Here is a 25,920-nt window from a genome sequence, read left to right on the forward strand (position 1 = left end):
TAGCTACTAATCCTACACCTGAAATTTTTTGACGTTAAGTTTTTGAAATGGCTTCCTCCTTCCAAAACATACTACTGACTACAACTAGATTTAACTTTCTAAAATAATGCTCTCTATGCCATGACCTTACTCAATAACATCTAGTTGACTCTTGATTATCTGCACGTTATAAAATCAAAACTTCTGAGCCTGGCACTTAAAGGTGATCTACATTGTCGGGTACAATGTTTAAATTCTCAAGTTAGCCAGTGAGGACACTGTTGTTAAAATGCTGTGATTTTTCCAAAAGATTCCTTCTGCCTAGAATGTTCTCTTCTTCCTGTTTAGATAAATCACATACATCACAGCTCAAATCCTATCATCCAGGAAGCCTGCCAAGACCCTTTAGTTCACAGTACCATCAGTCTGCTCTGAACTCATAACGCTTCTCTTTCTCTACACATTTGGCAATTAATCACACACTATGTAAAAGGGGGCCTCTCCTGCATATCACTTTTATTTCTGCTATTTAGTACATCTGCTACGACCTACCTATTCATATTTTTATGTCACCTACTTTATACTTCATGGCATCACTATATAGCACTTACTCCCAAAACATTTTTATTGAAAAACAATTAAAATTTGAAAAAGCTCACCATGAAATTTATATAAGCCACCAAGGTGATCTAGTAGAGTCTCCAGTGACTTGGAAACTGGAAGCAGCTCTAAAAACCTGTGGATTACTATATCAAATACTGGGAGAAATCGAAGACACACATTTCCAAAATAGATGGGGAGGTAGGGAGACTGAATCTGCACAGGAGGGTCGACCTGCTCCGCGAGGCCCTCAAAATACAGTTTCTCGGGGTACTTCTGTGGAAGTGAGAAAATGGGAAATGTTTAGGAACATCTTTTTTTTAATTCTCTTAAAAAATAGAGCTAAATAAACTTGTCATTTTTAAAAGAATATGAAAACATATGTGTTTTGCAGTGCAATGAAATCTAGAGTCCTTCACTTGATAAAAATCTCTATTATCCCAAAGGTATATCGAAAAAGATTTATGTATAGAAAATTTGTGATAACCCTTTCATTTTGTATGTAAGTACTCACATCTACTAAAATTGCAGTTTCAATATATTCTTAACGGTAGAGATATTCTAGAACCTCGAGGAAGTTTAGAGAGCTAATTTACTTCTGTACAGATTAGAGAGAAAACAGTGGAGCCACAGAGAAAACAGCCAAATCAATTAGCCAAATACCTAAGTCTGGCTTAAGAAGCAGTCACAGAAGCACTGATTTGAATGAGTACCTTGTGATAATTCATGTGCTTGGTGTGCCAGTCGTTCTGTAGCCAGTGCTCTGGAGAATTTTCCTTCACGAAGTCACTCACTCGATTTCTAAAATCATTTGGTTTGAGTAACAGCAACTGAATTATGAAATAACAAACCTGGGCTTCATTTCCTTCATGACTACGCATGGCCTTTGGAGAAAAACAGAAAAATGATATTAAAATGTCTGACCTGTGCAAAAGCATGGCCCCTCCACTAGATAGTCTAAATTGGAATACAGTAATACCTATCATTACAGTTTCAATATATGTGGAGTCTACCCCTAGCCAACTGTTCAGAATTCCCTAAGCGTATTTAACTTTCTTACTCATTTTTGGTTCTCACCATTCCTTCTGTCTAAAGTATCACTCTTTTTCTTTTGTTGAAATTTAACCCATTTTTCAAGATATATCACCTGGGTAGATGTGCTCTCATTACTGCCTGGCGATATTTTCCTCACTCACACCTCTATCTGATCCTTCTATCTTATTGATTTATAGACTTAGCTTACTTCCCCTACTATATCATAACCATATTTATGTTCTGCAGCTAAGAGGTTAGTGTGAAGCGACTAAGCCACCCCAATATCAACACTACAGTATTTTTTTTAATGTTTATTTATTTTTGAGAGAGGGAGAGAGAGAGAGAGAGAGAGATTGATTGAGGGACAGGCAGAGAGAGATGGAGACACAGAATCTGAAGCAGGCTCTAAGCTCTGAGCTGTCAGCACAGAGCCCGATGTGGGGCTTAAACTCATGAAGCATGAGATCATGACCTGAGCCGAAGTCGGACACTTAACCAACTGAGCCACCCAGGTGACCCAACACTACAGTGTTAAAAAAAAATAAGTATTTTCCGGCCTTGTTCAGTGTCTTCTCTTAAAATCTTGCTGAAATAGGGGTGCCTGCGTGGCTTAGTCAATTAAACATCCAACTTCAGCTCTGCTCATGATCTCACGGTTCGTGAGTTTGAGTCCCGCATAGGGCTCTGTGCTGACAGCTCAGAGCCTGGAGCCTGCTTCGGATTCTGTGTCTCCCTCTCCCTCTGCCCCTTCCCTGCTCACGCCCTGTCTCTCTCTCTCAAAAATAAATAAATAAATGTTAAAAAAATTTTTTAAAAGTTGTTTGCTGAAATAGACATCAAAGTTGAGAAAAAAATAATTTGAGGAATATTGGGTGGCTATGAGAAACATTCAGTTCTGACTGTGGCCACCAAAGTGTACAGAAATGATTATTAACACTCTGCAAAGAAATATGATGGCTTTTTACCACTCCTGCCTCTAGTGGGAGCCTTTGGGAATCAACTCAGGGTTTAACTAACTGTTTATACTTTCACAGCATCACAAGATCAGGACCATGTCTGTCTTACTTACTTCTATACTTTCTGTGCATCAAACATAGCAGATATTCGATACATGCTTACTGAATGAATGAATGAATAAATACACTGGGAAATCTCTAGTTCCTTAGGGAATTGATAGTAATACTTGATTATAGTATAATTTCATTAAATCCTTAGAAGCAATATAGTTAGATCAGCACAAGGTCTATCAGTCACACACACTGATCCAAAACAGAATGAGGCGGCTTAGAAACTTATTCCTAAGTGAGCATATTCTTACCAGGCAGAGAATTAATCTGTCCAATGTAACAATGTTGTACTTCCATACCATGTCATTAAGAATTTCAATGCATTTGTTGAGTTGCTGACCCCCAGCTGATGTAGAGAACTCATATACTAGGAAATCTGCAAATGTTCTCACATGGGCAACCAAGGCCCTGGCTCCAATTCTTTCTAATACTCTGGAAATCAGAGAGTAAAAAATAAATTATATTGCTGTATGGTAATAATGGATTATCAAATGGAATGCAGATCTAGGTTTTTGGCTTACCTATAGCCAATCTGATTTATATGATCTGTTTCCAAGAGCATTTTCCAGAGAAGACAAAGGAAGAGAGGAGGAGAGCCTTGCATAGAAAAGTGGGTAATGATGTCATTTTCATTGGTCATTGACTTCCACTTCCTATACTCCTCTTCCACATTTTTTTTCAGATTAAAACGGCTTTCCTGAGGTACGTTATTTTGTTTGAAGAATGCCTAAAAGGAAGATGAGAAGTTTACTTCAAGGGTTATACTAGAAAGAACACTGGCTACAGAGTTAAGAAGCCAGTTCTAGGCTTGATTATGACACGAATAAACTCTAGGCAACCTCAAGCAACTTAGTAATCAAGCCTTGAATTTCTATAATGGGAAAATACACAGGCTTAATTTGGTATCTCTAAGATTCCCTTTCTAGATTTCCTAAACAGAAATTCCAAGCAAGCCTGAATTCAAAGCTTCTTCAATCATCTGTTGATACTTCTGTTCATCATTAAAAAGAAAAAAAAAAAAAAAAGAAATTTATGTATCCTTTGGTTACATATTTTAGCATCTCTGTAAGGAAAATCTATTACACAGCCAAATGAGTCTCAGACCATCAGTATTGACACCATCTGGGACCTGTAAGAAATGCAGTCTTGGACCCCATTCCAGACCTACTGAATTGGAAGTTCTGCACCTAGGGCCCAGCAGTCTGTATCCGAACAAGCCCTCTAGGTGATCCTGGTAAAGTTGAGAACTACTGCTTTAGCCCTATTAGAAGTTATAGAAAGCAGATGTTCATTATGCTTAAACTTTTCTTTGCAAAGTAGAGGACAGATGAAGTTTTCTTTTCTCCATATTATAAAATCCAAGCTTATAGTTTTCCTCTCTGTGTGATTAAGAAAAAATTCAGTCAAGTGCACCAATGTGTATTCTGTGCAGCTCCATTAACTTGTATTTCTCCCCATTTCAGTTCTAAGAGAAAGAATTTTTTAGGTAATGTGTTAATTCTCACAAGATTCTAAAACTGTTAATAATATGAGATCATAATTAAATTTTTAGGAATATATACAGTCCTAGAGTACGACAAGGAACAAGTCAAGACCTTGGAATAGCAAAGATTTTTTGAAAAAGAAATAAAAGCTAATTTCCTTTGGATATCACTAAAACAAAGTCTCTAGTATAACACTAAATGGGAAAGAATGACTTTATATATATTAAATGGAAGAATGATTTTTACATATTCAACATGTAATTCAAGACCAGATTACCTGTAGTGGGCCTGGAAAACAGCTAAGAGTGTGTGATGCCCAATTATGAGGAGTAAAACTCATGATGGTCTGAAGTATATCTTTACACCAAGTTCCCTGAATTGAATCAGAGCCTGTAAAAAAATCTAAACATAAACAAAAAATGTAATCCAGATATAAATGATCATACCCACAATTCTTAAATATCACAGAGAAAGCAACAAACAATTATGCACACCCAAGGAATTTCACTGCAATACACTCACTGCTTAACTAGTTATATTCAGCTTAGGACCTAAGTTTTTTTAGTTTATGTGAGTGATTTGAATGATCGCGTTAGTAAGAACACAATTAGTGGGAAGAAGACAAAAGACATTGCAATCTAATTTTTTTTAAGGTTACAGAGCACCAATGATACAACAGTGATACAGGCCCACCACAAATGCTCATGTAGTTGACTCTGACAATAAGGAGTCAGCACTTCACTGAGCCAAGGAAATATAATTATAAAAGCAGCTATCTTTTCTAGTGGTTGAAACAGCTATAAATTATAACTCTCTAAATCAAGAAGGTTACTTTATATAAAATAAGATAGTTCACACAGATGTTATTTCAGGCTGCTAAATCCAGTAACTATTTCTTTAAAACAGCAGTTCTCCAAGTGTGGTCTGTGGAGTCTGTGGGTCCCCAATATCCATTCACGGATTTGATGAGGTAAAAACTACTAAAATAATTATAATAAGACAGCATGGACCTTTTTACTGTGTTAACATGTGCACCAACAGTGCAAAGGTAATGATAGGGAAAACTGCTGGCCCATAGAACAAATCAAACTGTGGCACCAAACTATACTAACAGCCATTGTAATCTTCACTATGCTCTTGGCTGGGGGTCGCGGGTGGGGAGAAGGAGCCAGTTTTACTTAAGAATATCCTTGAAGTAGTGAAAAAGACTGTATCTCAGCCCTTAAGTACATCTCATTTTAATATTCTGTGTGATAAAAACGGAGGTATGAATAGTGTTCTAGCTACTATTATACATCAAAGTATGATGGGTATCTTAAGGAAAAGTACTTGTGCAATTGTTTGAATACCGAGTGCAATTAGCTTTTTTTTTAAAAATGGAATTCCATTTTTACTTAAAAGAACATCTGACAGAAAACTACAGTTATTCAGACTTGGGCACTAAGCACACATTTTCTTGAAAATTAACAAAGGGAGCCTGTTACTTCAAGGAAAACAAATGACCACATCTTTTGCCAGTGATAAAATTTGACACTTCAAGTGAAAAATCAAAATTTTGGAAAACTTGTATCTACTACTATAAACCTAATAGTTTTATAAAACTTAAAGATTTTCCTAAAGAAACTTGTAGTGATATAAACAAATGTAATTTTATGATACTGTATAATGAAGTGTGCGAACATTTATAAGATCTATATAATTCAATGAACCAATGTCTTCCAAAACACTAATTCATGAAGTTACAAAATATGGATTAAAAAAATCCATTAAATGTGCAAAACAGACCAATGGGTTATAATGTAATACAGTAAAAAAAGTTCACTGATAGAATTTTGGATTGCATTCTATATTGCACCAAACATTTAAGAAACCATCTCTTGTCCAATTTTGTGTGACATCAAAGAGTATTCACAATTATCGGAAAGACTATTAAAATACTCCTCTCCTTTCCAACCTGTTGCCTGGGTGAGGCCATATTTTCTTCATTTCTAAAATAACATATTGAGATAGATGAAATGCAGAAGTAAGTATGAGAATCTAGCAAAGCTTTCTTTACATCAGATATTAAAGAGAGATGTAAAAAATGTGAAAAAATGGCACCTCTTCTCACTAAAGTTTTGTTTTGGAGAATATATAGTTTATTTTTCATAAAAAATGAGAATGTTAATATATGTTTATTATTTTTAAGGGAAACAAATACTAAAAAAGCATCGATCTTAATATCTGTAAGGTAAATATTGATAAAATAATAAATGTTGATAAAATCCATATAAATGGAAAATCTTTGGGAATTTGTATGTTTTTAAGAATGTTAAGTGGTCCTGGGGTGCCTGGATGGCTCAGTCGGTTGAACATTCCACCTTGGCTCTGGTCATGATCTCATAGTCCATGAGTTCAAGCTCTGCCTCAGGCTCTGTGCTGACAGCTCAGAGTCTGGAGTCTGCTTCAGATTATGTGTCTCCCTCTCTCTCTGCCCCTCCTCCCCCTTCCCCACTCACGCTCTGTCTCCCTTCTCTCTGAAAAAATAAACATTAAAAAAAATTTACAAATGTTAAGTGGTCCTGAGACCAAAAAGGTCAAGAACCACTACTTAAAAATGATGTAAAATGGCTGGAAACTGAAGCTCAACCTAGTTAAAAAATGATAGTACACAAAAGAACCTACATTAATGATTGAAATGGTGAAGGTATTAAAACAACTTTTTTTTTTTTAAACATAGGAAAAGGGTCTTTTCGCGATGCTTCTTTAATAATCACTAAGGACACAGCATGCTCTAATTCATTTGTTTTCCTTATTGATGGTCGCACATTCACTGTACCTGTTACATGAGTTGCTCTAGCTAAGGTCAGTATCAAGGCTCGGTTCAGCTCCTCAGATTCCGCGGACAGCACCGTTTTGGGATCACTCAGGAAGCGTGTGAACTGTGGCTGTACCTCCGAACTACCTAATGCTGTTATAAGCCTAAGTGCGGTACTCTCAACACTAAAAGTGAGAGAACAAAAAGAAATGTGAAAAAGTGAAGTAGCATATAAAATTTCAGAATTATAGAATTGAATCTAGTTCTAGGTTAATTACAATTGAAAAATATGCAAACTTTGAATTCCTCTTCTTTGATTAAAAAAAAAAAAAAAAAGGGGCGCCTGGGTGGCTCAGTCGGTTGAGCGTCCGACTTCAGCTCAGGTCACGATCTCGCGGTCCGTGAGTTCGAGCCCCGCGTCGGGCTCTGGGCTGATGGCTCAGAGCCTGGAGCCTGCTTCCATTCTGTGTCTCCCCCTCTCTCTGCCCCTCCCCCGTTCATGCTCTGTCTCTCTCTGTCTCAAAAATAAATAAAACGTTAAAAAAAAAATTAAAAAAAAAAAACAAAAAACCTTCCTCCTTTGAGTAAGAATGAATTTTGTCTTAAAAACCTGAGATACCAAATGTTATAGCAAACACCATCTGACATTTTTTACATATTTGAAAAAGATAGCCTGCAGCTTATAGGACTAAACAATTTCACCTGGATATATAGGATTTCAAAAATTACATTTTTTAGGGGTGTGTGGGTGGCTCAGTCACTTAAGCATCCAACTCCTGATTTCCGCTCAGGTCACGATCTCACAGTTTGTGGGTTCAAGCTCCATGTTGGGCTCTGTACTGTATGGAGCCCATTTGGGATTCTCTCTCCCTCTCTCTCTGTCCCTCCCCTGCTTGTACTCTCTCTGTCTCTCAAAATAAATAAACGTTAAAGTAGCCTCTTATTTAAAAAAATTTTATTTTATTTTATTAATGTTTATTCATTCAGAGAATGCACACGCACAAAGGCATGGGAAGGGCAGAGAGAGAGGGGGACAAAAGATCTAAAGCAGGGTGGGTGCTGACAGCAGAGTGGCCAATGCAGGGCTGGAACTCACAAACTGAACGATGATCATGACCTGAGCTGAAGTTGGACGCTCAACCAACCATTCTAAAGGGCTAAATTAAAAAAAAAAATTATATTTTAAAATCTCAAATACATTTTCACTTAAAACAAAATCAAAGTGACATGATAATTTAACCATAATCTAAAGTATATTTAAATCCAATATTATAAATATTTTTAATGTTTAATTTTTGAGAGAGAGAGAGCGAGAGGGAGGGAGGGAGGGAGGGAGGGAGGGGTAGAGAGGGAGACAAAGAACTCAAGCAGGCTCCAGGCTCTGCACCATCAGCACAGAGTCCAGTGCGGGGCTCCAACCCACGAAATGTGAGACCATGACATGAGCCCAAGTCTGGCGCTTAACCGACTGAGCCACCCAAGCGCCCCTAAATCCAACATTCTAAAGGGCTAAATTAGAACATATCATCAAAGGCCTTGAAAGTACTTTTTCTCAGTCCAAAGATCACTAGGCAAGGACTCAACTATCTTAATAACTTTCTATTTAAAAGCTGTACTCTACTTCTATATTGGAAATAAGATGCTCTGGAAGAAGAGTTTTATGACAAATGAATAAAAATACTATTAAGGATTAAGTTCCCATCTCCAACAAAGTTTCTAATAAATCTTAAGGGAAGACAGCATCAAAGAACTCACCAGAGATGGAGCTGGTTCTGGTTTGTTTGTGCAACTGCAGCTAAAGTATGAAGATGGCTCAGGAGCTGCACTCGGTAATGAGGCTGAATGTGGTGCATCCGGTAGCTGAACATCTCGAGAAGTGTGTGCAAGATCCCCCAGGCATGTGACTTGAAAACAGTTGGCAAAAGTTGACCTTGAGGAATAAGACAATTTAAGGCACCAATTATAAAAGTTATGAATTAAAAACATTTCAAGAGTCACATGGAGTAAAATCTACGTAAAGATTTGATCATGAACGAACACACACACACACACCCACACACACTTTCCAAATTTTCTCCATAATTTCTCCTTTAATGGTAATGGAAAAAGTCCAGATCCTAATTATAATACCAAGTTTGCCCTTTTTGTCCCCCTGGAATTTGACAAATGAGACTCAAGTTCATCTAGAAAAATAAGAGACAATAAATGAGAAAAAAAATTACCCTTCCTCACTTCTCAGTTCTTTCAAATTACTTTTATAAAGTTAATGTTTCCAGTCTTTTGAAGCATGAGGATCACTTTTTAATATACAGATTGCATTACACCCACCCCTATTCCCTCCTCTCTCTCCAAAAAGTTTTACTGAACCCTTGATTATCTGGGAAGAAGAGTAATTATAGTTAACACTAAAATTATACCATATTAGTGAAAAGTTACAATTACCATGAATCAGAAAAAAACTTCTATATTACAAAGTATATATTATTTGGAACTATGTAACAACTAATAAACATTACAAGCTGTCTTCTAAAATGCAGGAAAACTCCTTTCCTATTGCCAGACTTAGCCCCAGGGGCAAACTAGCAAAAAAAGCATATGAGGCCACAGATTCTTGCATGAGTACAGGGACCATGTCTGTTTAGCTCATTGTATCCCAAGCACTTAACATAATACCCCTTTCTTATCATAACTTTATTCAAAAATGCAGCTTACTCTCCTGATTCTCACACTTCCTACCCCCCTTTTCTGCTTTATTTTTCTCCATAAGACATATCATCTGACATATTCTATACTTCATTTATTTACTTGTCTCCCTCATTAGCAGGTAATCTCTATGATGGCAGTGACATCTTTACGCTGTTGTATCCCCAGCACCTAAAAGAATACCTGTTGAATGAATGAATGGGTTAATGGGTACAAACACCAGAAAGTCCCGTCTTACTGATAAATCCTTTGATGCCCAAAGACTCTATTTCCATATAGACCAATAAACGACTGTAGGTTTCCACTAGGGCTGGAGCCAAGGCCACACTGGATTTTGCATGAGCAAGTTTTATCACTCTGGTAGCAATGCTATGGATAAGGCTGAGGAGAAACAAAAGAAAAGAAAAATCCATATTTTTGACATAAACATAGGATTGGTGTATTTATAGGAAACTTGGTATAAATCTAGGTTCAAAAATGAATGAGCTCCATTTTAATCATTTCGGCCGTGCAGGACACTTGGTAGTGATGCACTGTATAACCCGAGACGAATTCTGGTTTCCATGGTGTTTTCAATGTGCATCAGGATCCCTCTGCTCATGCAAAAAGCAAAATTTGGGTACAAATCATAATACACTTGAATTGAAAAAAATAAAAAATAAAAAGACTAGGGGCAGCTGCGTGGCTCAGTTGGTTAAGCGTCCAACTCGATTTTGGCTCAGGTCATGCTCTCACGGTTCATAAGATCAAGCACTGCGTCAGGTTCTGCACTGACGGCTTACAGCCCACTTGGGATTCTCTCTCTCCCTCTCTCTCTGCCCCTCCCCTGTGCACTCTCAAAATACATATTTTTTATTTTTTTTATTTTTTATTTTTTTTAAATTTTTTTTTCAACGTTTATTTATTTTTGGGACAGAGAGAGACAGAGCATGAACGGGGGAGGGGCAGAGAGAGAGGGAGACACAGAATCGGAAACAGGCTCCAGGCTCTGAGCCATCAGCCCAGAGCCTGACGCGGGGCTCGAACTCACGGACCGTGAGATCGTGACCTGGCTGAAGTCGGACGCTTAACCGACTGCGCCACCCAGGCGCCTCTCAAAATACATATTTAAAAAAAAAAAAAAAGACTGAAACAAAAACTAAAACACAAAAAGAAACCCAAACCTCAAAAATAATTTTAATAAAAGAACATGCATGAATGGCTTTAGTCTGTTTTTCTCTTTCAAATATGTAACTAAAACTGTTTGAGAAAGTAAACAACTTTTATTATGGAATTACTTTAAAAAAAAAAAAATCACTGCTAAGATCCAAATGTTGGGTTCTAACAGGGCTTCCCTCAACTCTGACACCTAGGCAGGTAAAGCACATGTATAATTTTATGACAATGTTTACCATGAGAAAAAGAGCATGGCTTTTCTAGAACTGATGTCCCACAGATGCATTCTCTTTCACCCACAGTGTCTGATGTTTGAGCCAGTACTTAAGAGCTGAAAGACTAGAAATAAAAATCTGGATTTCTACCCCTTCTCAAAAAAAATTTAGAAGATTTAGTTACATTAGCTTACGTTCTTACATTATAGAAATTAGCTAAAATGGCAGCACCATGAGGAAAGCTTCAGTCAGCCTCAATTCCTTCTATATACACACACTTCCATGTGCACTAATATCTGACTCTCTTCCACTCAGCAGAATGTGTCACTCATTTACATTATCAGCTTGGCTCTTAAGGGGTACTTAAGGTTCAAGAATCACACCCAACAGAGCATTTTCTGTCTTTTGGAAACCATAATGTCAATTCTAAGAGCATCCTATTTGTAATCAATACAGCAAAGGCATTATAATTTTCACATTCCTGGACTCAGCTATTTCCAGCAAATTACTTGATAAAAATGTACTATGGGTAGATGTAAAGACATAAAAATAATCTTCTAGCCATCATTATAATAGTAAGACACCGTGAATAACTCATGCCCAACAATGCAGAACTGGCTAAATAATTATATATGGCCACACCAAAGACTTCTTTGTAGCAATTAAAACAGATGTTTCTGAAAAACACTAAACCTAAAGAGGTGTTTGACAGATTATTATGGGGAAAAGGTGGTTATAACAAAGTGTTACTATAAGAACACATTTTATTAAAAAAAAAAAAACAAAAAACCTAGCCCATAAATTCATATATTTATACATAGAAAAAAAGACTCAGAACATATACCAAAAAATTTTACAATGCTTATTTGTTATGATGAGATTATATCAGTCATTTTATTCATGTTTATTTTATATTCTAGAATTCCTATAATAAATAACTTTTATAGTAAACCAAATCATGAAAAAAATGCAACTGACCATAAAAAACACACACATAATCATGAAATAATGCCTGTACTACACCAATATCAATTCCCCAACACAGGACCAAATAAATAAAAAGAACATACCTCATTTTGGCATGAACCGTCAGTGAATCCAGGAGGTTCATGGGTAAGGGAGTAATAGACGCGGAAGCCAAGCAGCTCGTTCCAGGAAGAGGTACTCTCATAATTCCATTCCCATAAATAGTTTCTACCAGAGCTCCCATGGGTAATGTAAAACATTCGGAATTTGTAGAGTATGCATTACACAGCAGGGCGATCTTATAGTCATTCATCTGTAAACTTTTATTTCTAAGACTCTGCTGTAGGAACCTACAATTTCAAGTACCATCAAACAGTAAAAAACACAAGTAACTTCCAGAAAGTTAGCTTTGTGTTTTAAAAAACATTTACTTTCATGAAATGATTTACCAATACTATCTTTATTCCTACAGGTATAATAGTTTCTGCTCAAAATATAGAGTGGTTAACGTACAAAAGTTTAAGTAGCATATCAATAAGAACTTAAATAATAATAAGCTACCAGTTAATGAATATGTGTTAAGTATTACCACATACACAGCACTAAGATTCAAATAATGAACAAGTAACTCACAAATTCTATTTATCATCCATCTGGCTAAGTATAACAATGTGCCTTCATAATAGATGTCACTGTGAAAAGATGATTGAGGAATGTCTCATAAAGGGACAGCCAAATGGAATGTGAAGTCTGACTCCCCTACAGTCTCCTATGAAGAGATCTGGGGATCCTTTCCAGAAGTTCTAGGTGGGAAGTTCAGATATTCCTAATATCCGTGACTATCTAAAGCCAAGTCCTATGCTCTTTTTAAGAGCATCTTCTTTGAGTTATCACAGCTCTGGAAATGATGTAAGGGAGCACACCAGCCAGAAAAGCTCAAACAGTCCTGGCAGCCAGGGAGTGAAAGAGATCTGTCAGATCACGCTCAAATCCTGAGTGCTTAGGAAATTTGGAAACATTTTCACATACTTTTGGAAATTAAGAACTTTAATTAAGGTAAAACATGTAAAAGCTAAGATTAGACCTGGAAATTAAAAATTATATATCTGCATACATATAAACAGAATTAATTTTCTAATTGTTTTCTGATGCAGGTTATTGGTCAGTCTCTCTTGGCAGGACATGCAATTAAATATTCACCTTTACCTCCAGTGGGTGCGGGGAGATTTCTATACTTCATACAAACACTGAGACTGACATTAGCCTATAATGACATTAGGCTAATGTCATTGCCGTTTTTTAAAACAGTAATTTTAAAAAATGAACTGTTAAGCTACAAATTACTTACTCATGGTGAAGCTTTAGAGAATGAGGTATTGGAATCTGTAGCTTGGAGTTGTCATTTTGGGCTTTTCTATTGAGATGAATCCAAATGCAAGTCATTGCAAAGGCATGAGTTGACTGGGGTTTGTTAATATCAGGAACTGGGATATACTGGAAAACAATTTGCATATTGTAAGAAAGAGAAGAATTAACAAATTGTAAATATTTTAATAAATATGTATTCTAATAATCCATTGTTGATATAACTCTTCTTAAAATACCCTGTATTAATTCAGCTTCAATTGTTCTTTGACTCTTTAATAATATAAATCAGAAGATCTAACAGCTATAAAAAATTAAAACTATTACAAGATTGTTTACTTGCCAAGGAATTAACAGAAATTCACAGGTGCTGTCACAGAGCATTCACAATCATTCAAAAATTTACATTCTTTAAAAAACAGACACATTGGGGCGCCTGGGTGGCGCAGTCGGTTAAGCATCCGACTTCAGCCAGGTCACGATCTCGCGGTCTGTGAGTTTGAGCCCCGCGTTAGGCTCTGGGCTGATGGCTCAGAGCCTGGAGCCTGTTTCCGATTCTGTGTCTCCCTCTCTCTCTGCCCCTCCCCCGTTCATGCTCTGTCTCTCTCTGTCCCCAAAAAAATAAATAAATGTTGAAAAAAAAAAAATTAAAAAAAAAACAGACACATTATGAAATTTTACTGAATGTGATAAATATACTGTAAACTCCGAATTTCTAAAGGTCACATATATGGTTTTCAAGAACATAGAAAAATTAAGAAATATGCAATCTAAATAAGTACTGTATTCAATATATATTATCACACACACTATACATATTGTATACTGATGGGGGAAATGATATGGACATGTGGAATTTGCTTTAAAATTGTCTAGTATTAACAAAAAAGATGAGTGGAAAGATGAAGCAAGGATGTTTCTTAAAACTACAATGATGTATCACCTCACACCTGTCAGAATGGCCAAAACAGAAAACACAAGAAACAAGTGTTGGTGAGGATGTGGAGAAAAAGGAACCCTTGTGCACTGTTGGTGGGAATGCAAACTGTGGAAGACAGCATGGAAGTTCCTCAGAAAGTTCCTTAAAAGTTAGGACTACTCTACAATCCAGTAATCACACTACTAGGTATTTACCCCCAAAACAGAAAAACATGAATTCAAAGACATACACACACCCCTGTGCTTACTGCAACATTATTTACAACAGCCAAATTATGGAAGCAGCCCAAGTGTACACTGATGAATGAATGAAGATATGGCGTGCGCGTGCGCGCGCGCACACACACACACACACACACGATGGAATATTATTCAGTCACAAAAAAGAATGAAATCTTGTCATTTGCAACATGGTTGGAGCTAAAGAGTATGTTAAGTGAAATAAGGAAGTTAGGGAAAGACAAATACCATATGATTTCACTCATATGTGGAATTTAAGAAACAAAACAAATGAGCAAAGAAAAAAAAAAGGGAGAGACAAACCAAGAAATAGACTTTTAATTATAGAGAACAAAGTGATGGCTACCAGAGGCGAGGTGGGTGGGTGGGGGGATGGGTAAAATAGGTGATGGGGATAAGAGTACGCTTATCTTGATGAGCACTAACATACAGAATTGTTGAATCACTGTATTGTATACGTGAGACTAATGAAAAACTTAGAAAATATTTTTTGGTGATGAGTACACAGGGGTTTATTTTTTTATTCACCCTACCTTTTTTGTGCATTTAAAAATTTCCATAATAACATGTGTTTAAAGAAATGGCAATCGTCAATATATACCATATTTTACCCAAATACCTCATCTAACAGAACAATGGGGGAACATACTAAACTCACAAACAAACAAAAACAGACATTAACAGACACTGATGTTCTTTGATCATTCAATGATTTGTATAGATCAAAACAGCTTAATGCTTTTAAAAAATTGTAAACCTACTTAGAATACAGAGAAATACACCTGGCTGGTTCAGTTGGTTAAGTATACCACTTTTGATTTCATTTCAGGTCATGATCTCATGACTGTGAGATCGAGCCCCATGTTGGACTCCGTGCTGGGCGTAGAGCCTGTTGAAGATACTTGCTCTTCCTCTCCCTCCTCCCCTCCCCTGCTCATGCTCCCTCTCAAAAAAAAAAAAAAAAAAAAAAAGAATATAGAGAAAGAGCTTGCTATAGATGTTCAATTTAATTTAAGATAAGCTTCAGAACTAATCTAGTTCAATTTCTTCACTTTGCATGAGTAAACTAATATCAAGAGAGACTCATGTACCATCTCATGATTTTTAGTCACAGAATTGGGAAAGAACCCAGGTTTTCAGCTTCCAAATCTGCTAACCTGTTCACAAAATCACACAAAAATCCTTACACATAAATTAGACATACTCCCCTCATCACACTGTTAACAATTTGTAAAACTTACTTCTTTTTCTGGATACAGAAGGTCAAAGAGCTTCATGACAGGGAGAAAATCAGCGAGTGCATTTTTCTGAATACTTCCAGAAATGAATTGCAGGAGAACCCACATTAGATGATCTCTGCCTTTAATCAGTCCTCTCCCTGCTAACTGTAAAAGATGTTTAAATACACATCTACACAGCTGGTTAAAGAGATGGATGTAGTAAAGTTTAAAGGGAAAAAAACAAAAACAAAACCCCCACAAAAAACAGGAGAAACCCTGTTCTCCGAAAGTTAGCATCCACCTTTGGCATTTACAATACTTAATCTCAACTTAAGACACACCAAGCAAAGCCTTTTAAATTATTTTAGTATTATATATAGAGTTCCTCCCTGATCCCAAAACAACTATACATATCAAAAGTTCAATGTTTTAGAGCATAACTAAGTTGATCATGTATGCAAGAGAATCAAGTTTAATATAAGATAATTGCTAAAAATCTTTCATCAAAACACAAGGAATACTTCATTATACAAAAAGGATTTTTTTTTCTTCAATTTAAAATCCTTGAGGAGTGGGTATCAAAAAACACTTTTCCTGGTTTCCTGTAGATTAGAACAGAAATCAATGGTGGTGGGGGTGGCAGTGGGGGGAACTGGTGGTTAGAAGGATTTTAACAATGCTTATGAAAAATTTCCCCCCCAAAAATCATGCTGTAGAGATGTTATAACAACATTTATTTGCATTCAACATGTCTAAAACATTATGATAAAACCAACTCTTCTACAGATTTACTCGTCCATTTGTATTCCATTTTGGATTCATTGTCCCACTTTTTCATTCACTGCCAAAGTAGAAACCAGTGAGTGATGCCAGACTCCTGTTACTCCCTCTGTTACCTACCCATTACCAAGTCCTATTCACCTCTCAGCTTTTCTGGTCTTGGGCTCCTCCTCTCTTTTCTGGCTTAGGCCGTCAGCATCTCCCACTCAGATCACTGCAAAGGTTCCCTTACCAACATCCTTGCCTCTGACTTTGGACCTGTCCATTTTTATGTCCCCATCTTCCTACATGTGGCAATTAGCAGTAATTATTCCAACGTATATATGATGAGGTCATTCCCCTCCTCATTTGCCACCCAAAGAGAATCTAAACTCATTAGAACAAGTATGTTTGTCCATGTAAAGCTTTCCACGTCTGGTCTTGCCTTACTGCCTTTCTGTTCTCACCAACACTTCCCCATTTATATTTTTCTCTCCAATTCTCACACACTTTTGTCCTTTCCAAAATGATCATCTTATTGCTATGGAAACACTTTCCTATCTTTTCCTCTTGGCAAATTTCTATTTGTCTTCAATATCTCTTTGCTAAAGCCGTTCCTGATGTCTTTAATAGGGATTATTCTCCTTTGTTTCCATTGCAGGAAAACATGCTTCCATTACACGAACTATTATCGTAATCAAATTGTATATAGCTATATCTTCCCATGAGTAAGGAGCTCCTTCAGGGTACTGTAGTGCCTTTTCATTTTGTATCCCCTGGTCCTCGCACTATGAATATGTGGAATGAATGACTGAAACCAATATTTACAGTGACAAGAAAGTAGAAAGTTTAGAAGCCATAAAGGCACTGAACAAAACGGCCATCAGGGCTCAGAGCTTCGGCCACTGCTGAAACCACTAGGCAGCGTCGATACCACTCTAAAGCCGACCAATCGACAGGTGAAGTGGCTCCAACAGTACAGTTGCTACTCACCTTCTGATGAAGAGAAAGGACCATATGTGGGAAACTTGCAAACTGGAAAAGCACAAAGAAAATGAGCTGACTCGAGAGGTGCTGCCACAGGAGTTGGCTCGTTCCCCCATCGTCAAACTTCTCCTCGGTCTCGGACCGCTCCATGGCATAGACCACCAGATCCACCAACTGGTCCTCCAGCACAGGGCAGCGCTGCTTGTGCTGTAGGGCAGAGATTAGATACAGTATTCCAAAAGCCTCCCGGTTAGTTTCAGAAGTTTACCGGTTAATGGGCATTAATTGTAACAAGAGGCTGAGAAGCATGGAATGAAGTTGAACTTAGAAAGTTAAGGTTAGGTTTAGTCTATTAAAGCTGCATCACGTTACATTATCATAGAGGATGAGTTCCATTACAAAGATTATTTTTCAGATCTCACACAAAACAGACTTCCTATTCACTTTTAACTTTTACTACAGACATCAGACATCACTGCTTCAATTTGACAAAGGGTACTGCACAGCAGAAAATTTAGTTATTTATCCTTTGAAAAAAAGATAATTTAAAAAGCATAGGAAATGAGGATAGTAGTATTAATTTTCTATTCTAACTCAAAATATAAGAACCCCGAATTTCCAAGAATCAAATATTGTGAGGAGAACAAACAAGGCAGTGAGAATCTATGTATTTTAAAGCAACCACCACAAGTTTACACTACCTTCACACACAGAGATAAGGTATATCTAAATAGCTGCCAGATTATACTCAGTATCTGTTTTTCGGTGTGTGGTATTGATCCTGACATTGAAATGGAAACTTCCTCTACTGAATAACCGACCTCAAAGTTAATCTCTGCTCTTCCTTCTTAAAAGCCAAACATAATGCAGCTTTAATTTTAAATTAGACTATTTTAAAATCTAAAACAAGAAAAAGAATTGAATTTAAACACTAAAATGAAAATGCAACTTCCCTTTCTAGAGGCAAAAAGATTTATGCTTTTAAAGCGATTTAAAAAATATGCTTTTACCAAAAGAAATATGTTAAGCCATATTTTAAGTCATTTTCATATTTCTTTTATAAAATATGTTATATGACTTAATAGCCAGGCAGTTGGAAGCCTTTCTAGTGAATACAATTACTAATACAGATGCTTTCCTTCTAAGCTTTAGATGTGATTATTAGTCTTTTGCCATGAAAAAGGGATATGATTTCTTTAAATTTAGGGAAAAAATGCAAAATGGGGACGGATTTGGGAAAAAAACAAAACATAATGAATAGCATCCCCTCTTTTGCATGCTCTTTGCCAGCTCCAAACTTGTAAAGCTCCAATATAGCTGCACTTTCTTAAAGCATGCAAATAAAACAAACATCTATCCGAAACAGTAAGCATCAATGGTTGTTTCATATTTTTTCCAAAACACAATGCCATGATCACAGTTCAACCACATTACAGGTTTACAAATAGCAATATTAACACCACCAGTTGGGACTACAGTACTTTCCCTCCAAATGTAATTATCATTATGAAGCAGAGCAAAGTGCAACAGACAACACTACGAACTATTTCTTAAATCAGCATGCAAAACTACTGTGTACAGGGCTTGAAATTCACTAGTTCTGCCAACCACCAACAACCTAAGGAATGTGTCAGACAACACAAATTTAGAGTGAAATCATTCAAAGTATACAAGAGTCAGAAAAATTTGTGAAAAGAAGTAAAGCCAGGATTTCCAGTAGGAATTTTTCATTACTGATGGGAATTTCCTTCTAGTTTGGAAACTAACCAATTTGTCATCTACTCCTCCATCCATGATGGTCTTCCATCAGTCTGCTTCGGGGAAAAAAGAGCAAACTAAATAAAATTGGTTTTTAGCACCTGAGTCATTTTGGAGTTTCCCTTTTTAGTATTAGCTGTGTGTCTTTAAAAAACCAGACTTTTACCTACATATTTTTAGGGTGTAGTAATAGTCGTACAGTTAATGACTTAAAGAGGAAAACCAAAAATATTAAGATTTTGACAAAGTAAGAACAACTAGGAAATTTACAGTTAAAGCTGACGATCTTTCAATACATACCACAATTCAAATTCCCTCTAAGTTTTCTGTTAAGAATTAAATCAGCCTGGAATCTCTATGACATCTAATGCCCTGGTGTCTGAGTGTGCCAGAACATTTATCAGGATTAACTCTGTGTTTCCCAGGTGTTTTGATGAAAGCCAAGGATATTTCTCAAACCAAGTTTCAAGATAGGTTAGTTCCTCTGTTTATTTGCCAATTTTATTAATACAAAAAAAAAAAAAAAACCCTGTTGAAATATAAAATGATCTACGCTAACTACTTTAGAATAGTAAGTTTGGCTTTAGTTTTCATTACTAAAAAATAAGTACATTAAAATTAATACTCTCCACCATGTACATTATTTTACAAAGTGGAACAAATGAGAATTTGTAAAGCAGTTTAATGATCTGATAAAGATTATCAATCACTAGGCTATGATACTTCTGTAAGCCAATGGATGCTCTATGGCTATTCACAACATGCTTTCTGAAAGCTTCTGTAAATTTAATCCTTCGAGATCTAGGCATTTGGTTGAATTAGCTAGTTTATATCATATTTACATGAATATTTAGTTAAAACTTGTTTTAACATTAAGAATCTAAGTTCAATATTTTACCATTTCAATTTCTGCATGAGAGCTCAAACTGTATTGGAAACTTATTTAAAATTTTCAGCTTTGGTAAAAGCTAAAAAGGAGGCACAAGGCATTAATAGAAATACTAACATTGACCTCCACTCATGCCCCTTATTCTTTCCCACCACTATTTCAAGTGGCAAATGATAATGCTTTTCAGTCCAAGTAACCATATCCTAGATTAAGTGGCCCCTGACCCTTTTGATGTAACAGTTCTGGTACTGCTTTTGTGGCAAAATTTTAACATACTGTACTTAGGTGGGCTTAAGTTAATTTCAAACCATTATTTCAGTGCTAGAAATCAATTTTAGAGCAATACCTATTCAGGACAAGTTGGGAAGAAAAATCCCTTTGTACGTCATTTATCATATTCTCTGCCAATCAGCCCTATGCCAGTTAATACCACTTTCAATGGTGCCTTTCAAAGATAATTGAGTGATTGGTCTATCACTGTCTCAGGGTAGCCAGAGTTCACACACCACCACATAAGAGCTTGAGGGGTGTATCTGTTATATAATGTTCTTCTTGGGCAGAAAGAACATGAAGCTGTGTGAACATATAAAACAGGATTCTTCCACTGGGAACACTCCACCTTGCTGGTCACAGAACTGGGCTATTTATGACTTTTTGAATGTGACCAACTTTAGGATAAAATATAGCCCAATTCCTACTGGAAAATGCAATATGGACAGCTCTTAAAAAGTTTCAAGCTTTGAGTAAATTATTGCATTGCTAGAGAAAGGACAAGAAAGTATAGTGCAGGATATAGTTCTGTAATGATAAAAGATGTGATAAGATAACTTGTTTATTTTTAATCATATGCTTTATACTTTGTATTCTCACTTTCTACTCTACTTTCCAGGTGGTAAAATTAATATATCAAGTCAGTTCAGCATATATCTTCCATCTACAAGTCCATTCACTACAGAGTTTTGTACCAAACAATTACTGATGAATTGTGAACTTTTGACAATGTTTACAGTGGGACCAATACTAATAATGTTCTGTCAGCATTTCCATTATAAACTTTATTTTTTACGGATTTATGTCTTAGTCATAAACTTTTTTTAGGTTGAAACTTGTTATTAAAATAATCAAATCAGAAATACTCTTCGATGAATTGTTTTGTCAATTTCTAGTCTGAGAAGAGCTGCATCCCAAGAGAAAAAAGCTAATGATAGCTAAGGCTATCTGGGGGAAGGTACTCGCAGCTCAAATGACCATGGGTACATTTATCCACCAAACTGTAAAAAAAAAAAAAAATTGAGTCAAGTATGACTTAAAGTTCATTGCAAAAATTAGTTTTAAGACATAGCATGAAGCATTCTTTCAAAGTTGGCTGAATACTTACCTCTAACTCAAGTGAAAGCTGATCAGAAATAATGACTTGCTATTTAAGATGTTAAATTGACAGATTGTGTGAAGTGACTGTCAGGTACTGTAGTGTGAGGCAGTTCAGTTTCACATGAACATAGGCTTGTCCAAACAAGGAAACTTGGTAAATTTTTCAGAAGAAAAAACTTAAAATAATAAAAGAGATACTGCTACTAGGGTGAGGTTTGGCATGCAAAGTTTCAACACTGAGCAAGTTTTATGGCCAAGCTATATGTCCTTAAAAATAGGGCTTTATAAATGGAAGCACTGGCACAACCTTCACTATAGTATTGCAAACAGTAACGCTATTTTATGTAACCTAGACAAGAACGTCTTTTTAAAATCAAAAAGCTGGTCTATTTTAATATGTTGGGCTCAAAAATTTTTAACAAAAATAATTGGAACCACTATTTTGCTTAAAATCTCAAAGGTGAAAAGTCCTGGAACAGACTTGGGACTGTATAAGAGTTTGGTTCATAAAGTTTGGCCATAGTGTTTTTCTCCCACCACAGGTGAGCTTCAATTGCAAGGAGCCCACTCTAGGAGGAGGACACTTCTGGCAAAGACTGACAAAGAAGGGTGTTTGTCAAGCAGGTGTGGGGTCACCTAAGAGTGTGACATTTCTTAGTCAATCCCCATATTTCCAAAAAAACCTTCCCTGCATAAAGTTTACCACTCCAACTTTTAAAATAACGTATCTCTAGTAAAGTGCTTTTCCCTCTTTTTTGTTTTGTTTTTAATTTGTTTTTGTTTTAAGGCAAAGCAATGTAAATAGTTTTATAGATGTTATTTATTTATGTTTTAATAATCCGGAAAGATAAAGGCCACCACAAATCTTTCCATGTCTGAAAATTCCACAAGGCGAGCTTTAGCCCTAAAGTATAAAAAAAGAAAAAAAAAAAAAAAGGAAAATGGAGTGGGAAGGAAAAACCACCCATCAAAAAGTGACAGGTGTTATTGTGTGCCAGGTGTTGTCTCTTTTTGTTAAAAAAAAAAAAAAGGAAAAAAGAAAAAAGAAAAAAAAAGAATATAAAAAAACAAACACCAAAAACCAAAACCAAAAACAATCCACCAAAAACAACTCTCATATCCCAAGAAGAAATTCGCTTTAGTGGCCTTGGTCTCAGCATGGTCCTGCCAATTTCAAGCCCCGACCATACATGTATTCTCTAAATGGAATCAGTGGCTACAAAGCGGCCAGCGTATCGTTAGTCACAATACAACAGTAAGGTTGTGAACATACCTGAGCAATGTTCAAGGTCTAGAGCATTGGAGGATGGGCAGGACAAGACAGGACAGAACAAAAATAAAGGAAGAAAAAAAGAAAAGACAAAACAGTGACTATGAGGCCAGCCTCAAGGAACCCAGAGTCAGCACAAACCCTCCCACATGTTAAACCACCAAAAACAAACATACACCAAAAAGGGGGGAAAAAATCAGCAGCCAGGCCACGCTGAAGATACCAAGGGTTATAAAAATAGGCACCCAAACAACAAAAAAGTCAAAAATTATGGTTAAGTCATGTGTAGGTTTCTCTGGCAAAAGGTATACTTGAAACTGGCCTTATAGAAAAAAAAGCAATGCAAAATAAACCAACTTTTAAAATATCTCCTTTTTAATTTAAACATTTTTAAAGCAATATATAAATGATAGGAACAATTCATTGTTTAATAAACCACATATTAAAAAAAAAAATCACCAAATAGTTCTTAACTGTTTTGCTCAGTTAGCTCTAGCAAAGAAAAGAGAAAAGAATAGTGCAGATTCTATGCAGAATTTACTAGGTTTCCAGCATAGTACAGTACCTGCTTATTTAAACCTAGCATATTGCAGACCATATCCCTGGAATAAGGCTGCTCCAATACATATCTCAACAAAGCAGTCTGTGGTTCAAACAGATCCTTTAAAGAAAATAAAAAAAATTATTGCTTCAAGATCAAAGTAAATGTTAATTCAAATAATTTGAAATTGGGATAAAAAAAATCCACTAAAGGCACTTGTTACCTTCATACAGTAGGCAGTATCTAGTGGAAAAAAATCATAGGATTTTAGTGCTTACAGTTAATCTGACCCCACCCCTCATTTGATAGGTGATAAAACTGAGATGAAGGGACTTGCCCAAGGTCATACAAAGGTTAAATTTTGAAATGACTTCAGTTACAGTCACATGAAAGTCTTAAGCATCACTGTAAGGAAAGAATCTTCTGCTCAGAAATCTAACCAAAGGAATGGAGGCAGTTTCCAATCACTTTCATAGTGTTAATATAAACACTACTTCCAAATTTAGAGGGAAATGACTTGATAGTAAAGGGGTTAAGAGTGTAGATTCTGGAATCAGATTGTCTGAGTTCAAATACTGACTCTACCATTTCCTAAACAAGGGGCCTTAGCCAAACTGCTACCCCACTCTGTCTCAGTTGCATCATATGTATAATGGAGACACTAAGACGATAGTCGAGAATAAGGGTTATTGCAAAAAAGTTCTTAGAGTAGTGCTGGGCATACAGTAAGTGCATAATTTATTTATCTATTTTCAATATCATTGCTATCATGGTAACTATAAATTCCATGTAGTTTACCACTCTTTCACATTCCAAAGTTTGCTGACTAATATGCCGAGAACTCAGAATTGTGACCTTAGTTTCACTATTCACTCTCCTCACTTCTGAGCAAGTTTCCTAATCGCTCTGTACATCATTTTTGACACGAAACATTTACATGAAAAATATCCAGTCTTCCCCATACCCTGCTCTGTAACCATTTCAACCATACTATAATGAATCTATCAAATTTCAGTATAGTGTTGTATCTGTATGCCATGCTTCATTTTATTGATACTTATAGATTTTTCTCCTTTGGGAATACTCTATTCCACTTTTGTCCTTTCCATCCCCTCTTTAAAAAATCTAACAAAAGTCAGGGCACCTGGCTGGCTCAGTCAGAAGAGCATGTGACTCTTGATCTTGGGGTTGTGAGTTCAAGCCCCATGTTGGGTGTAGAGATTACTTAAAGAAACTTAAAAAAATAAAAATAAAAAATCTAACAAAGGAGAGGCTCACTCTTCAAATTTTAAGAACCACACAAATTCATTTTTGGTCCTCACTTTGTAAAGGAAAAATAAAAACAAGGATTCTACTTAAAGATTCAGTTTTCTTAGTCTATGTGCTTTGTCCACTGGAGCATAAACATCCACAATATCACAAACCACAGGGAATAATTGGATACTAGAATCACATGATAAACCACAAACCATTTTTCATTAAATATGTACTTCTTCAGCCTATGAAGAGAGAATTTAGCACAACACATCAAATAATCCAGGATGAAGGCTGTTAGATGGATCGAAAATTCCATTAGATTTATCTACATACCTTATCATATGGCAAGAGGCCTTTCAAGGGAAAACGAAGAGTTGCAGGATCCAATTTCCACGAGTTACAAATGGCTCCCGAGTTATTTACAACTGGCAGAAGGCTGCAGCGGCCTGTATGTATTACAAAAAAAATGTTTTTAAGTAAACATGAACACAGAAATGCCTGGTCCTTTGACCATTCTGTGAATATTTAATAAATATCTGGGCTGAATCAGACACTGATTGTAAAAAGCTTGTAGTTAAATTTCGGGAATTTTCTTTGATTATTTTTAGTCCAGATGGTCGAAGACCAATTGTACAGACATTCCAAATTCAAAAATGTTACATTTGTCCAAGTATCTAGGTTAGAGATAGCAAACTATAATCCGTGGGCCAGATGCAGCTTGCCGCCTGTTTTTGTAAAGTCTTACTGGAACGCTGATGCTTTTGCACCACAATGACAGAGCTGAGTAGTTCCAACAGATTGAATGGCTCCTAAAGCCTAAAATATTTACTATATCACCATTTATATAAAAAGTTTACAGATCTCTAGTCTAGGGTCAACATGATTCACTTTACACATGATGTTCCTAGAGGCCTTAGATGTAGCATATGACCATCAACTCAGATACCCGACTGCCTAATGAATATTGTCACTTGGATGTCCCACAGGCACCTCAAGCTTAACACATCTTAAGTTGAACTCATCATGCTTCTCAAATCTGCACCACTTCTAGAATTCATTAAATGATACCAATATCCACTCAGTTACAAAAGCTAGACGTCTGAGAACTATCTGTCTAGTGTCTGTTTGCTTTATTTTTGTATTTCCAATCTAGAATAGCACCTGACTCACAAGAAGTGCTGAAAATTTGGTCATCAACTAAATAATGGTCTATACACCCAAACACTGCTGCGCACTGCACAAATTGCCAAATCACATGATTATTTTTAAAAGAAAATTCTGAGGGGTGCCTGGGTGGCTAAGTCAGTTAAATGTCCTACTCTT

General features: G+C 36.2%; 1 protein-coding gene across 3 annotated transcripts in view; it reads right to left on the bottom strand.

The window, feature by feature from the left end:
• MED23 (mediator complex subunit 23) overlaps positions 1-25,920 on the bottom strand; it is a 45,667-nt gene that overhangs the window by 10,785 nt on the left and 8,962 nt on the right. For 2 of the 3 annotated variants that reach the window (XR_007152234.1, XM_047859227.1), the window contains exons 9-23: positions 24,931-25,043; positions 23,365-23,460; positions 22,803-22,820; positions 17,518-17,718; positions 15,787-15,930; positions 13,350-13,495; positions 12,106-12,351; positions 9,904-10,046; positions 8,718-8,892; positions 6,984-7,147; positions 4,443-4,567; positions 3,203-3,408; positions 2,933-3,113; positions 1,293-1,463; positions 639-855 (exon numbers count right to left, since the gene is read on the bottom strand). Coding sequence is in view for 2 of the 3 variants with exons in the window: in XM_047859227.1 (XP_047715183.1) it covers positions 639-855; positions 1,293-1,463; positions 2,933-3,113; positions 3,203-3,408; positions 4,443-4,567; positions 6,984-7,147; positions 8,718-8,892; positions 9,904-10,046; positions 12,106-12,351; positions 13,350-13,495; positions 15,787-15,930; positions 17,518-17,718; positions 22,803-22,820; positions 23,365-23,460; positions 24,931-25,043 (2,346 nt within the window). In the remaining variant the exon portion in view is untranslated. The remainder of the gene's footprint in view (positions 1-638; positions 856-1,292; positions 1,464-2,932; positions 3,114-3,202; positions 3,409-4,442; positions 4,568-6,983; positions 7,148-8,717; positions 8,893-9,903; positions 10,047-12,105; positions 12,352-13,349; positions 13,496-15,786; positions 15,931-17,517; positions 17,719-22,802; positions 22,821-23,364; positions 23,461-24,930; positions 25,044-25,920) is intronic. The other variant, XM_047859228.1, reaches the window with a different exon arrangement.

This window comes from Prionailurus viverrinus, chromosome B2, assembly GCF_022837055.1.
Source record: "Prionailurus viverrinus isolate Anna chromosome B2, UM_Priviv_1.0, whole genome shotgun sequence".
Lineage (NCBI taxonomy): Eukaryota > Metazoa > Chordata > Mammalia > Carnivora > Felidae > Prionailurus > Prionailurus viverrinus.